The sequence below is a fragment of the Leptinotarsa decemlineata genome, unplaced genomic scaffold (genome assembly GCF_025532065.1).
Source record: "Leptinotarsa decemlineata unplaced genomic scaffold, Ldec_3_MD MMD2_tig00026307_RagTag_RagTag, whole genome shotgun sequence".
NCBI lineage: Eukaryota > Metazoa > Arthropoda > Insecta > Coleoptera > Chrysomelidae > Leptinotarsa > Leptinotarsa decemlineata.
In genome coordinates, this window is record NW_027412681.1 from 11,889,706 (window position 1) to 11,905,743 (window position 16,038).

Below are 16,038 nucleotides of genomic sequence, written 5' to 3' on the forward strand. Positions count from 1 at the left end.
CATTTCAGACGGTGCATCCCGAACAAACAGTGGAAAGTCATCTTGGTTTTGGTCAGGTTGGAGCCTGACTCCCTTACCGTTTCAACTGGTGTTTGTCAGAGGGACAAATGGGCCATAACTGATGGTGGGATGGCGACATGAATGTCCTCAGATATCAGTGCCACCCTTCATGTCGTACCCCTACCTGGCTTGGGTGAGATGGATGAAAAAATTGTTCATCTATCAACGGAGGACATGGGGGCCTCATTCGACAGAGTGTCGGGGCTTTCTAAATCGGAAGGGACCGTCTACAGCAAAATCTATAGCCTCCCCAACGAACGGATTATAGTGAGTTTCTGCGCAATCAAAAACTCGCTGATTCCTCGACTGAATGGACTGCCGAATGAAAGGCAGCTGCAAATCTCTGCGGATGGCTTCATTCCGCACGAACCAAAGAGCATTCACAATCATCCTTATTAGCTTGTTTTGCAATACCTCCAGAATGGAGATATTAGATTTCGCCGCTTATCCCCAGACGCCTGAAGCATACATGATGACAGGCTTGAACATCGTGTTGTAGATGTTAATTTTGATTTTTTGGGTTCATTTTAGATCTTCTGCTGATCAGAGGGTACAGACTAGCTACGCGGCCCTCGATCCTTGTTTTAACGGATATATTGTATGGGTTCTAGGTGAACCTACGGTCTATTAGAAGGCCGAAGTACTTTACCCGCGCTTGCCAGTTGATCTCTCTTCCAGAGACCCTCATTTTCCTAGCCGGAAAATATATCGTTCTTCCAATGGTTATCACCTAAGCCCAAACAAACAAAATTGATTTCAGCTAGTCATAAGCTCTATCTGCAGTTGGAAACACCTTAACCTTGTCACTCATGTGAACCTACGACTTTGTAGGTACATGTGGCACATACCCGATGGAAAGACAACTAACCCAGCCAATGTTGTAGTAACAATAACTAACCCAGCATTAGTTACTAACTTTCTTTAGCAAAACACTGGTTTTCCTAAATAAATATTAAATTTTCCTTATCAAAATTATACTGATTGACAATAGTTTTTCGAGAAATAAATATCTAGTTTCTCACTAAAATAAATGCTATGAATAATCGACGGTCCTTAGTTTATCGTGGATTTCCAGAAACCTGCAACTTTCATGTGTCCCACCACTGATTCGAATGAAGGAGATTGAAACCGTAAAATTCCTCGAGCACTGATGTGTATCAGAAGAAAAATGAATGCAACAAAACAAAGAAGTGAAGTTGTTTTACCTTTACATCGTTTGGAATTATTACACGTTCGGATGTAAAAAGTACGAGACTATTTTACATAATTATTTGTCAAAATTAATAATTGGTTCATTCATCAAAACGCTATAATTTATGGATATATATCAATTATTATTCTAGGAACATGCGATGCGGTGTCACAACAATGTATGTTTGTATAAAAAATCTTCCGCAGAGACTGACTGCTGTATTACAGGAATATGATAAATTGAACCTGCAAGTGAAGAGGTTTTTGAATTATGAAATAGAGGGCATATGTAAATAATCGGCAAGTCCTATTTTATTCAATGTTCTCACGGTAGAAATTTTCTTGTTCAAGTCATAGTCATCTTCATTTTCATTTTCACCAGGTTGTAAATTTTTTCCCGTATCCTTTCAACTGAGATTCGTCAGAAGGACGATTGTCTTGTTCAAGTACATGGTATAATATCAAAATTTCATCACCTAGTTACCGCAGAAATTGTTGATATTCATGTCAAAATTATTCTAAAATAGTGGTTGTCAGCTGTCGGCATTATAATAAGAGTATTTTACTACAAGAACGGATTAAAATAGTGCTCATGTTTTCAACGACAATCATCCGAGCAGAAGAGTAAGATATAAATATACAGGTGCGTTAAAATATACAAGTGGCATATTTCTGAGACAATTTTTAGAAAAAAAAAAGTCAATATAATCTTTTGTCTGGAAATGCTTCCTTTCGGAGATACAGGACGTTGAAATTTAATTTTTTTTTCATTTTTTAAACCAAAAACTTGTGCAAAAATAAGTTACTTACACGAAATTTGGTAACTGAGATTTTTTGAGGTGGGAAACCATAATTTCGTAATTATTTTCATCTAATATCTAGAGGGCGCTGCTGCGTGTGCTCATTATTTATTTCGAATTGCCGTAACTTTTTTTATAGTAGACTTTCGGTACTTTCCATGAAAAGACCTAATTCCCACACCTATTCCAAGTATAACAGGTACAATTCCTCAACAACGCTGGAGGTGATGGTTTTCGAGATATAAACAATTTTCTATATCGATGCATATTGCTTAGCTCCTAGGGCGCTAAGTGAAGTTGCTGAGAACATTACAAAAACTAAGTGTGTGGTGAATCTCGTCAAAATAAACAACTTTTTCCTTTCGAGATACAAATAACTGAAATTGCAAAAACTAAAAACAATTTCAGCAATTTGTATCTCGAAATCGAATGATTTTTCGATTAACATTTTATAGAAAAAAGTTGCTTATTATGGCGAGATCCACCACATAGGGGAGGGTCGGATAAGTTGACGACGTTAACAGAAAAAAATAATTTCAGCTTGACATTTGAATTATTTTCAAAATTGTTTATTTATATGCGATAATAAACATGTAACATACAAGAACATATGTAATCGTATCAAAAAAACATAAATGTTTTGTTTACAAAAATAAAAAATTATGTACTTGAGAAATTCGTCATCTTACCTGAAGGTGGACTAAGATGACGCACATATGCGGGTAAGTTGAAGTATATTAGCATAAGTCGCACATAAATGCTTGTACACCGAAATAATCGATACAAGATTCATGCCCCCATCTCAAGCATTGCGAACACTGAATCCAGTCTTCTGTAGGTGGATTTCCGAAGCGTTCATCGCAAGCAGGATATAATATAATTTTTTCGTTTTCATTTTGGTTTTTATACTTGGATTTTATGTTTTTTTTTGTTTCTTGTTTCTGATTTTTAACATTTTTTTGTTTTTTCACTCGTTTTGCATCTTCCTTCTGCCTTTCATTTTCTAATTTCTCCTCCAACTCTCTTCTCATAGGCGTGCTAGTGATAATACTGGCAGTTATTTTTCTACCTTTTCTGTTATCTGGTCGTTCATATTTTGGGAAAGGCCGTATGTCCAAGAGTGACACAACTTTTTTTCCCTTCTCTTTATCGGTTTCTGTGACGAAACTTTCAGTTAAGTTTCCAGATGAGGCGTGGTTCTGGATTCCACTTGGACTCGTGGTAGCGTCAAACATTTCGGATGAAGTTATGGTTTCGGTTTGGATTCGGCTTGAACAAGAATTTTTTTGAAAAATTGACTTCTTAACTTTGGATATGGCCAATGTTGCGGTTGTGCAGAAAGGTTCATTTTCATTTGGCGTTTTGTAAGTGTTCAAGACTACTTTTTGCTGTAGTGAAGGAAAAGAAGAATAATTAACAACTGTGTTTACGAAATGTGCAAGAGGCAGCTCTTCATTCGCTGAATCATTTAATGATTCCATATCTAATTGTCAAATCTTATAGTTTTTTTTTATCTGAAACAGATCTCTCCAAATCATTTTCATCTGAATCATCTAGTGATTCACTAGCTGCTTGTCGGATTTGCCGTTTTTCGTTTTCATCTGAAACAGATCTCAAATTATTTTCTTGTAGATAATTCTCCTTCTCTGTTGTTTTAGCTGCGGCATATTCTTCATCGCTAAAAATGAAGGGATCGAATGGTTCAATCCCGCACTTTCTGTAACCATTAACCGCATTTCCAACCGTTGCAGCCTTCAGATATGAGTTATTAAAAATTCTACAAATATTTTTACCAGTGATTGTTTGACCATGGTTACTGACAACAAAGGAATCGCAATCTCGAGAAAAATATGTTTTCAAAGGCCCAAAAAAAGACTCATCTGAAGGCTGTAATCGGTGTGTAGTGTGCGGCGGAAATCGTATCATTACTATTCCGTTTTCTCGACAATAGTTGATACATTGCAATGAAATGTGGAAAGAATGATTGTCAACCAACAGAAGCACTGGATGTTCAGGTGTGGGGTTTGTATGAGTTTTGAAGTGTTTCAGGTATTTCAGAAATATATCCGTACACATCCAACCGTTTTTGTGAGCACTTCCTCTGGACCCTGGTGGTGCTCCAAACAGCAACTCGTCTTTCATTCGTATTCTTCCGAAAATAAAAAAAAGGATGGACATAATGTCCAAGTGCGTTTGCGGCGCATACTACAGTTGTATTCTTGCCTCGCTCTGCAGTCACTATTCTTGCAACACGTCGAGCCCCGGTAGGACTTGAATCTTCGGAAGTTTGGTAGGCACAGAAGATAAACCACTTTCGTCTGCGTTGTAGATACGACTCGCCTCAAAATTGTATTTATCTCGAACTTCTCGAAGAATGTGAAAAAATTTCTCAACAGCAATTTTGTTGAAACACATAAGACGTCCTATCGATGTAGGCTCGGGAGTTCTGATTGGTTTCATCTGAAAAAACTTTATCCAGTCTTTGCCTGCCATTTTTTATGATTTATTAAACCGATGTGAAATGTTGTTCTGCTCTGCATAGTCAAATGCTAGTCTCCCGAGCTGAGCTTTTGTAAGCCCGAAAGCTCTTCTGTCGATATCTGTTATATAGTTGGCAAGAGACACCATGTTCTGGAAGTGCTGCTCCTTCTCGATGTTTCTTTATATAGCGTCTTAAAGTTGCCTCGGGGATATCGTAGCGTGACGCAGCACTATTGCAAGATTCATCACCTGCCTCCAACGCTGCAATCAAACTCACTTCGCTCCAGAACCGCCTTTCACACCTCTTTGTATATTTTTTTGGCATTCTGTAAAATTAAATGAACCGTGCGAAACTTTGTGCATGGGTAAGATGACGACCTTGTGGGTGAGTGCGGGTAAGATGACGAAGTTCGTCATCTTACCACCATCTTACCCGTTGAGGTTATGTTTGAAGCCGGAGAGCATATTTCCACGACAAACATGATATCGATAATAATTGTAGTGACATGCTATGAAATACATTCATTACTACTAATTGAGCACAATCAAATGTCAACATATCTTCAACAATTGGTTGCTTATTTAACAAAATGGTTATGTTAGAGCAGATATGCGAGGTACACTCATTTCAACTGTAGCTGCAAACTGTAGAGATGGGCCCAAAAGAACCGAACTGGTTTTTCGGAACAGGTATCAGTCAACTGTTCAGTAATCCTGTTCTTTTCATTAAACTGAACTTGTTCAGACGGTGAGTGGCTATTCCAAAGACGCTTGCGCAGGTTGGTGCTGGAACTGGATGACGGGACCGCTCTGTGACCTGTGCTCTCGACTGCACTGAGCACTGACAAGTCATAAATGTTTTCCATAAAATTTTGAACATGCAAAACGAATTAGTTAAATACCTACCTGTTGCAAAATCGTAGGTTCCTGTCTCTGTGAATTCTCCTCGACGTGAGTTTTCACTGTTTATCTAGTGGGTAGAATTTTCACCGTGGGGTGTTTTCTAAGCATATGACGCTTTAAATTAGTCACGGAAGATTTGACGGAAATAACCTGCTTGCAAATTTCACATGTTGCTAGTTGCAGTTGTTTCTCTATGATTGAAAAAAAATCCAAATAGGGCTTAATTTTTCATTTATTTTACATCAAAATTCAGCCTGTTACTGAAATAAAACTCTAGAACAACAAGACGAATGGAGGGAACGTACGGAAATTCGGAACCACTCGGAACCGAACGCTAAAAAGTGACCATGACGCAAGATGAGACGTCATTTAAGAATAGGTGAACATGAACAGTTAAAAAGAACAGGTTTTCGATAAGAACTGCAACAGTTCGAACAAGTTCTTCAAATTTAACTGTTCAGTGCCATCTCCAGCAAAGTGTTCCGCAGCGTTGCAGGGTTGCGTTCCTAACTTAATTCCCCTAATGCTGGCGAGATGGCGGCACCATACAGAAAACCTATATTGTTACGTTTGAATAAATTACTAGCCGTTCGTCATCTTATCCACTTCGTCAACTTACACGACTTTCCCCTACTTGGTTTTTGTGATGTTCTCAACAACTTCACTTGGCGTCCTAGGAGCTAAGTAATATGCATCGATATAGAAAATTGTAAATATCTCGAAAACCTCCATCGTTGTTGAAAACTTTTATCTTTTTTACTTGGAAAAGGTGTGGGAATTAGGTTTTCTTCATGAAAAGTACTAAAAGTTTACTGTCAAAAAAGTTAGGGCAATTATGATTTCCCACGTCGAAAAAGCCCTGGGTAACAAATTTCGCGCAAATAACTTGTTTTTTGAATTAAGAAGTTATTTTTAAAAAACGAAGAAAAAAATTAATTTCAATACCCTGTATCTCTGAAACGAAACATTTCCGGACACAGAAATATACGTCACTTGAATATTTTAACGTACTTATGTTACACCCTGTATATTAGAATTGTAGGAATTTGTGGAAACTGGTAACGTTATTGACTGACAACGTGACCGTTTTGAAATAGTCAATAACGAAAACATCAATTAATGTTGCAGTTTCCAGTCACGTTGTTTTGATGGAAAATAAGTAGTCTTCAACTAACTTGTGAGTAATAACCGTTTTCAGAATTCTTCATCGACACAAATTCTACCGTTACAAAATGAAAATGATTCATGAATTGAACGAAGATGATTTCGACAAAAGTAACGCGTCGGGCCGTCAACCGTGATTTTTGTGATTAATGTATTTTTTATTTGAATGGATACGTTAATCGTCAACACGAAATCATTCTAAAAAACACTGTTTCATGAGATCATTTTACACATTTTATGACACCATCTCCTGTGAGCTGATAAAATATCTACGTAGGTATTATTTCTATTCAAGAAATTTTATACAAATAATAATAATCATAAAAATACAACAAATATTTCTTGATTAAAGTTAATGATATAGGTATAGGTACCTCCCTCATTCTCCGGAAAAGAAGAATTTTTCGCATTTATCTGTCAGGTAAAGGTCTGTGGTCTGTGGTCTAGGTTGTTTAGTGTTCTTCGAAATACGTAGATGATAGGTTATGGCGCAGTGGAGTTGATTTTTCAGATTAAGTCCATCGGAACTTCCCATAAGAAAATGTAAATATATAAATGTGCGGAGTGGTGACGTAAGTTATTTGAGAGATTAGTTTTTGAGAAAGAAAGGTTTTGGCTTTCAAATGATAACTTGATGCTGTTCACTAAACTCAATATTCCCATCATATTCGCATGTCCTTACTGGGGCGTAAATACAAATTAGGTTATTTTAACGTTTTCACAAGAAACTTATTTTGGAACGTCTTTTTGATGCCATCCATCATTTTCAACACAAAAATCAAACGTTTCTTCAACGTATACTACAGAAAAAAATTATTCAGTTATAGTTTGTGATACCGCTGAAAAAGAATATGACTTTTGAATTTGTCATGCTCAAAGTCACAAATATTCTGAAATAGTTTTAAAGTGAGTCGTTTCGATCCTCAAATGCAACCCGCGAGGTTTATTGTGGCTCACACATAGGTAATCGAATTCGATGAAATATAGGTATGCAGTTTCTTGACGAAGCCGATAACTTCATTTGGTTTATGATCTAGCTGGTAAGAATTGGCCTCTGCCAAATGCTGAAAACCTGATCGGGTCCGCGACGGTGCAAGCAGTGTATGTGCTCTGTTGCTAGTGCCTGAGTAGAGAGGACTGGATCCTGCGGGAGAAGGAAATATTAAGAGCAGATAGTTGTTGGTTCACAGATGGATCAAAAACACCTTCCGGTTCCGGTGCAGGTGTTTTCAGTCGCATACCCAAGACAGAGTTATCTATCTGCCTTGGAACTTATGCGACTGTATTTCAAGCGGAAATTTACGCTATTGAATTGTGTGCGGAGAGATTGGATAAATCCAACCTCACTCACAAGTCAATAAAAATATTCTCGGACAGTCAAGCGGCGTTGAAAGCTCTTGGCTTCCACCGAGCAACGTTTATATTGGTAGCAAACTGACAAAAAAGATTCTCCTCGATAGGAAGACTAAACAGATTGTCTTTGGCTGGATTCCAGCCAGTATGGCCAGGCAATAAAGCTGCTGACTATCTTGCAAAGGAGGGTGCTGCAAGCTGCTTCATTGGACCAGAACCTGTCATTGGCATCGCTTTGTGCTTTGCCAAACGAACACTTAACACCTGGATGACAAGAAGAGTTATGGACTTCTGGCAGAATCTTCCAGGATTTGCTCACTCCAAGGCGTGTATTCACCCTTCGAAGCTTGATTCCAAACATTTGTTGGACTACAGTAGGGATGAACTACGATGTCTAACAGGCCTTCTTACAGGTCACTGTCATTTGAATCATCACATGCAGAGACTTGGACTGTCGGAAGACAGTGTGTGATGCCTCTGTCTGGAAAATGATGAAACTGCAGATCATATACTTTGTGCCTGCCCCGCTGGGGACCGAATCAGGTTCTTTGAGTTCGGCAGATCCGTACTCTCACCATCTGACCTGAAAGACCACTCACCATACAAACTAATCGGCTTCGTTAAGAAGCTGGGTTTATTTGGCCGAGTGTGAATAGGTGTGAGCCACAATAAACCCTTATGGGGGCGGTGGAGGGTCGAATAGACCCACTCACTTTAGACCTACCTACCTACTAGTGCCTGAATTGCTTGTACCATGGTAAATTTTTTCTCATTTTAGTGAAGATTGATCAGTTGCCAGTCTGAGCAACCCAAATGTGTAGCTTGGAATGAGACACATTTCAGGTAGCCACCCTCACCCATCAGCCAGGAAACACTCTTCTGAACTTCTCAAATAATAGGTTTGTTCTGGTTCTACTATATTCAGGTTCTAGGTTATCAGGAACATGAGAAATTGATATAGAGCGTTCTGGTTCAAAAAGGATAAGTTCGGATTGATGAATCCTCTGTACTGGTTTCGACTGCGAAATGATCCTAAACTGTCTTGAACCGTCCCGAATCGTACTTGCTCTCGAAATTGAACTGTTGAAAACTGTTCCCGTTGCTTATGGGCATTTATGTCGAAAGTTGTTTGGGCAATTTTCGAGGATGTTTTTCATTTGGCTTGAATGATTGATAATTGAGGTTAGGTAACGTTTGAACTGACTACAGGGAAAAGGATACGCTACATAACAAAATGGACATGATCAACAGTATTTTCTCGTCTTCATCTCTTCATATATACGATAGGTGGCACAGTAGTCTCCTCAAAATGAGTTCTGGTTTAACCAAGTGTCCGAGAATATTTCGGACTGTTTGAGATTCTTTGTACGCATCATGTCTTGCGCAGTTTCCAAACAGTTTCGGATGTCAGAACCAGAACAAACCTAATATGTAGCCATTCAGACCGGAATGTGCAGCTCTGGATGAGTTGAACCTTTGAACCATCATCTGGAAATCTCTACGGCAACTATATTGACGTATTGAAGGAATTTGATTGGTCTGCAATGAGGTTTTCAGATGTTCAAGGTGCAAGATTCCTACGTTCTGTTTTTTAGCTATACATGACGATAGATAAGATTCAATCATGCATTTTTTTTTGCCTCTGGTTTGGGTGAATCACCTTTTAGGCTCAAGAGTTTGGTGTGAAACAGACCCTTCAGATATCCTGCCTATGAGGAGGCGATACGTCGCTTCCTACCTGCATTATGTAAAAAACACCCACGGTAAACTTATCTTTTCGATCTTGATTATGATTAGAAAATAAAACTATCGTCATGCACATCTAAGATCCGATATGTTAATGATCATCTCACCGTTCTGAGCAACTTTCCTGCTATGATATGTGTAGCGTAGTCATTCAGCAATAACCATCATTTTTCACATTCTCGATTATAGAAGGCTGCCATGCACGTGTTCTAACCTGGGCAGCGTGGGAACTCCAGACTCCGGGTACATTCGCAAAAATACCGTATTAAGACGTGCATTGCTTCGACGAATCACCGGAAAACTTCAACGGGTTAGCTTAAGGGCACGCCAAGCAGTGTAGACAATCCCAACGAGAGTCCGAGGATTGAAACCCACTTTTGATGTATAAAAATGTTATTTTTCATGTGTAGATTAAATACAACTATTTTCAGGAGAAAATATTTATATTAGGGATTTTTTAGATTCGAAAATTATGAGAAGGAGGAGGATGAAATATTGAAAATACCAGGACTGAAATATTCGAACGAATCAGAAAAAATGGCCAACAGATATGAAATTCAAATGTATAATGTAAGTAGGTAAGCTAATTTGAAAGGAAATTAAATATCTAATTATTGTGATACAATGATTTTTTTTAAATTGACCACATATTGAAAATCAGGAGAAAATATGATGGGAATCGAAAAAACTGAAAAGAATAGAAGGAGTCAAGCTACTTCACGACGTTTTGATTTTCAGTATCCAAAATCATCTTTTGTTCTACTGTTGGTAAGGGGATGATGGCCTCATTCATTACTCGTGTATTGAATATTACTGGAGTTGTAACCCAATACCAAATCGTTATTTTTAACATCTCGACACGTGTTTCAATCACCAACTGATCGTCTTCAAGAGGAAGAATAAACTAAATCTACATACAATGTTGTCCTTATTTATACCATAGATACCTCTACTAGATACCTGCGTCTTAATTGTCTTACAAATAATTCAACAATGTTGCCTTATCTACAAGTCGGATAAATCTGATAACTGAAAATATTATTTCAACAAGCTACATAGTAAACTATTAAGTATTGGTCCACCATCGTTATTCATATTGATATGTTGACTTATTTCTACGGTCTCATAGGCATCAAAATGCCTGTTGTTGTTAACTTGTGTAACTAATCTCAATTAAATAGTTTTGTTGCAAAACATAATGGGCGACTACTGATTTTTCTGGTTTGGTTTGGATAGGTCTCCAGTAATATTTATTCATCACTACATCAAAGGTTCCAAACAGTGCATAACAAGTACTCGTGTATTGTATATTTTCTTTTTCACTGATCTAGTTTCAAAAATGTGCCACCAAATCATGAACATATCTGTGATTTCCATTATGATTTAATTTTTCATCAATTTCTTCCTTTTAAGAAGAATGTACCCAGCAAACACAATAATGTAAAATTGACATGAATGTTACATAACTGATAATATGTGTTATATAACTGGCGAAAAGTCCGCCACAATTACAACCTGATTTTTATGTAACATTAATGTCATTATTTTACATATATTTTATATAATTTCAGTGAGTAAATATAAACAAATATAACACTCGCTCGCAAAAAAATTCGGAATCATTAACTGGAAAAAGCATTCTTCGAAAACCAAAACTTCCAGATCAAATTCTGCCTCCAGAGTTTTTTCTTTGTAAAAAATACTCATCAACAAAAACACAAATCTCAACGTATCACGTGATGAGAATGTCTTAAAAACTCTAGCCTCTCCCACAGAACTCCACATATACCAACACATAACTCGAAAACTCAGAGAGATTCTCATCTGTCAAACAGTCAAGTGCGTCTGGATGTTACAACCTGAAAAAAAACAGCGAATGTAATATTGAAGTAACAACTTTACTAGGAGTTAAGTGAAACCTAATATACAATATTGAGTTTTTACGTATCAGCTATGACATATTCACATAAATTATTTATATAAATATAGGGTGAAAGTATTTCAGAAATGTAATGAAGTATTTACATAAATGTATTACATAAACATGTTCCGTTAATTTTATGTCATATTTACGTAAATGTAACAAGTGTGTTTGCTGAGTAAATCATCAAGAAGTTGTCACTTATTAGACAATACACCATACAAACTTCCCGTCAAATATTCTGAGGGTAAAATCCTTCGTTCACAAGGGGAACCGTTAGACATAAACATATTCTTCAAAACATTTCTCTTAAAAATTTTTTTAGATAAGAAATAAACTTTCTAGGTTTTCAAATTCATACATATATTTTTCTTGAAATTATACCAAGACTATTAGGAGCATTTGTCACTTAATAGCAATAATCAGTTCAATTTTTGCGTATTAAAAAAACAATAATGCATTTTTCCAATATTTCTCTATAGGCTTAACAATTCCAAATGAATATCCGAAACTGTTTATAGATTTGAATATTAGTTTATATGAATACCTGTTTCTGATCGAATACCTAGAGAAAGCATGCATGCATTATATGGAAATGGTTTTGATTCTCGATTTGCCTGAAAAAAATATTGGTCGATTTGACTACAGTGAAATTTCGTGAAAGATATTTTGTTTATGTTGTCTTCACTTTGTACCAAGAAAATAACAAATTTCATAATATATTCAATAGAGCTATTTAAAGAGATTTTTAAAAAACTAATAATTTCAACGAATTGTTGTAGAAAATCCAGTTGATAACAATATCTACACCATCCAATTTTTTTCCCAATGTATGTAGCTCCAGATGCAAATCAGAGTGAGATTTGTATCTGCAAATAATATGTTTTCGTTAAAACTTTTGACATCTTCAAATAAAACCGTACTCCATTCTTGAATGTAATTTATGTTTTTCGACTTCCTCGTATACTATAAAAATGAAGAAAATTACTTTGATGTTTATAAAAAAAACTATCCATAAACGAAACTTTTATGAAGAATATTATTTTTGAGAATGATTAAAAAATATGGCGGTCACTGTATAAGGCAATAAATTATTTCAATATCATTTTACACAGAACTATTTTCGGGAATAAACATAGTAAGTATATTCTGCATTTATATGCAAGAATATTGACGTCGGGTCTCACAATTGTCGATTTACTGTTTGTGCGTTCCACTAAGGGCTCACAAGGATCAAAATGCTACTATAACCGTTCCACATAATGACCGCAGTCATTGTGGTCCCTTCGAAAACGTCATTCATGACGTCATTATTTTCGCTCACGGCAAGCTCACAACCGAAGTGGACGACAGCTGATTGACGAAAAAACAGATTTTAAACAGAACAGAAACAGAGCATAATGAAATAAATTTGAGTGTAGCACAAATTCAGGGTATAATCTAACTTTGCAATTAGATATTTTGAAATTTACAGTGTAATATGTGATAAAAAATCATGTACCTGAAATGACTTTTGAATTCTTTATCTGAATAACGATGAAATACATTCCCATAATCAATAATGTGTGATTCAAGTTTTCGGTATTTACGATTATGATTTTTAAAGTTGCCTTCTTCTCTCCATTGGAACTAGATGAACTAGTTTCTGGAGCATAATTGCGACGCATCCTCAAACATCCAATTGCCGTAAAAGACATTTTGATTACATTCAAACTCAATTTGTTCAATAATATATATCTATGATTTGCTGTGGAAATAAGAACACATGAAGAATTGAGCTATCCTTTCAACGTGTCTAATCGTTACTTGAAAGAATTTCATGGTGGGTTCATGTAAATGAGATGATTTATGTAATTATTTGCATTACTTATCATTTCATCCCCAATTTTCGGATGAAAACGACGTTTGCGTATACAATATAATTTTTTCTGCTGTAAATTGTTGCTTTATTAAATTTCAATATATCTCATTCACCAATAAGTTGAAATTTTTATGGTGAAGCGATGTCGAAGCTATAGTACTTTTACTATACTACTCCTATTCAGGCGAATAGATCTCATATTTAGATTTCATCAACAAAATTAACTCAGTCGTGAAAATTGTTTGAAATCACAAATACAATTTTATAATATTCTCAAAACTCCAAATTGAAATACACGATTTTGAGATCTATCAAAAACATAATATATCCCTGGTGCTTTCTGGTAGATACTTTCCTCAGTTTAATTTATTATGGAAACGGCCTGTCCGTCTTCGAAATTAAGTTATTTCGTGATTTACAACTATTACAGAAATTAATTTCACTGTTTCAGTCCCTAACTAGTTCTTTTTGTTGAATATTTTTTGTCGTAAAAGCTATATCAGAGATGTTACCTCAGAGTATCAAATTACTCTGAGGGTGGCGGAAGGTCATCTTCGTGTTATTCAGGCTTGGAGTCCAGCTCTCCTTCCCTTTTGGCTGATTACTCTGAGGGTGTTACCCAACATAGAATATGTATTCTGACTTCTACTTGTTCTGTGCCTCTACTTCCTGTGGCGCAGAGCGAAAGAAGTCATAGACTTTTCAACATATGGATCACGAAATGGACCGGCGGACCCGTCTCTTTTCCAATCGATAACTTAAGGAGTATACCCACAGCTGTATACCTTTGTATATAGATTAATAGAGAGACTGCGAGGGCAAAGTAATATGGAGTATTCCATCCTTTTCTAACGATGCAGTCGTCATTCGGCCTCCTACTACAGTTGAGTCCATACCATAAGTTGTACCGTCTATGAGAAAAATAGAACATAACCAAAGTATAAAGTATACTGGCATATGCTGTGATATAACCTCATATTTCCGAAGTGTTATTTTCGATTAATTTAAAGTAACCTGATAGGAATTGAAGTTTTATTGGAAATTATACTGGATACTATTTATCAACTATAATGATTTCGCAAAGGCTATGTACCATGTTGAACACCAGTAAGTTGTTCTGAGACTGCTGTCTTGCAAGTAATAAATGAACATATCATTATTATAGGTATTTCTTTCATGCAGGTGAGGTGTATAAAAACTACCACTGTATTACCTCTCATTCAGAAATGGAGAAAAGAGCGAGGACTTCCGATGAATCCACAAAGCCATAATGAGTTGGTGAATAGACCTGATTATTCATTTAAGGATGGACGAATAACACCCTATGGTGTGAGGCAAAAAAAGAGGATGGAGCACCAACGTGAATTGCGGGACCAAATAATATCACTTTCTGGAGAAATAGATTTTGCTGTAGAACGACATGCCAAGTTACAAGCGGAAGAAGAGAATCGGAAGAAGCGAATTATAGATGCCAAATTGAAACCTAAGGGTTCGAAGTTATTAAAATCAAAATAAGTGAATGCATCAAATGGTTCAATTGTAGATATTAAAATGAGTCCATTACATATTGATTGAGTAGCATAGGCAATATACAATTGGTTCATACAGTTATTTTGCTTGTGGGATTGACAGAAGGCTCAGTCTATGCATATGAACTGTAAGTCCCAGAGGGAGTTCATTGTGAAACCAAGCTTCGACATTGACCACCGAATGAGACAAAACTTTCTGTATCTATAGCTTTCATTGCGAAACAACTAGATGAAACTAAAGTTCTAAATAATGTACCCATGACACAAAACTGCTTCAGTTTGTTATATAGGACTCATCTGTATTGCAGTGTTTCAGAGGCGATGACAATGCAGGGAGAGACAGAGGAGGAATCTCAATCGGTGGTCAATATTGAAGCTTGACTTTCCAATGCCTCATTTATTATATTCATGAATTGAGTCTTTTATCGATTGCATGGTTCGTGTGAGTCCAACGATGCATTCGTGGTTCAGCTTAGCACCAATGATGACACCAATGCAAAAATGTTGTCAGATGTTGAATGACGAATAACTTGTTTTTGTGCTTTGTCATCAACTACTATTGTCTGATATACATATTTGCCATATATTCTATGATGTGACTTGAAGAACAGGACATTTCTCAATAGATTTGAATTCTAGGTATACTTTAGCACTCTATATAGTTTGTTCCACTTATTCCATCTTATCTATCAGTTTCTCATGTCCACTGTCTACTTCCAATTATATTATTATTGTTATGGCTCTGAGCTCGACTGTATTTTTATATTTTCCACTTCAATATCATTTTTAACAGGATAATTTTCTTATATTGCATGGTAACTACTGTAATAGTGTATTCAGTTTTTATGTTGTCCCTCGCTAAAGTATAACATAATACTATCACTATTATCAACTTGAGCATGTTGAAAAAAAAATAAGACTATCTGTTTTGAATAGTGCAAATTATAACTCAGTATTACAGTTTGCTATAATTTTCATTGTAAAAGGTTTACACATATTTTCTTATACGATAGTTTTCTCAAGCAGTAC

The 16,038-nt window shown here is 36.2% G+C and overlaps 1 protein-coding gene across 1 annotated transcript; it reads left to right on the forward strand.

The window, feature by feature from the left end:
- The first annotated feature begins 14,399 nt into the window (after window positions 1-14,399).
- Window positions 14,400-15,755, forward strand: mRpL52 (mitochondrial ribosomal protein L52). The gene is made up of 2 exons (XM_023168934.2): window positions 14,400-14,587; window positions 14,646-15,755. Exons 1-2 carry the CDS (start codon window positions 14,551-14,553, stop codon window positions 14,993-14,995), a joined length of 387 nt encoding a protein of 128 aa, XP_023024702.1. The 5' UTR covers window positions 14,400-14,550; the 3' UTR covers window positions 14,996-15,755.
- Window positions 15,756-16,038: the final 283 nt, after the last annotated feature.

Excerpts from the sequence above, each read along its gene's own strand:
- mRpL52 (XM_023168934.2), top strand. The coding sequence starts at position 14,551 with ATGATTTCGCAAAGGCTATGTACCATGTTGAACACCA. Across the intron at positions 14,588-14,645 it reads ATGTACCATGTTGAACACCA|GTATTTCTTTCATGCAGGTG; the intron begins GTAAGTTGTTCT and ends TCATTATTATAG.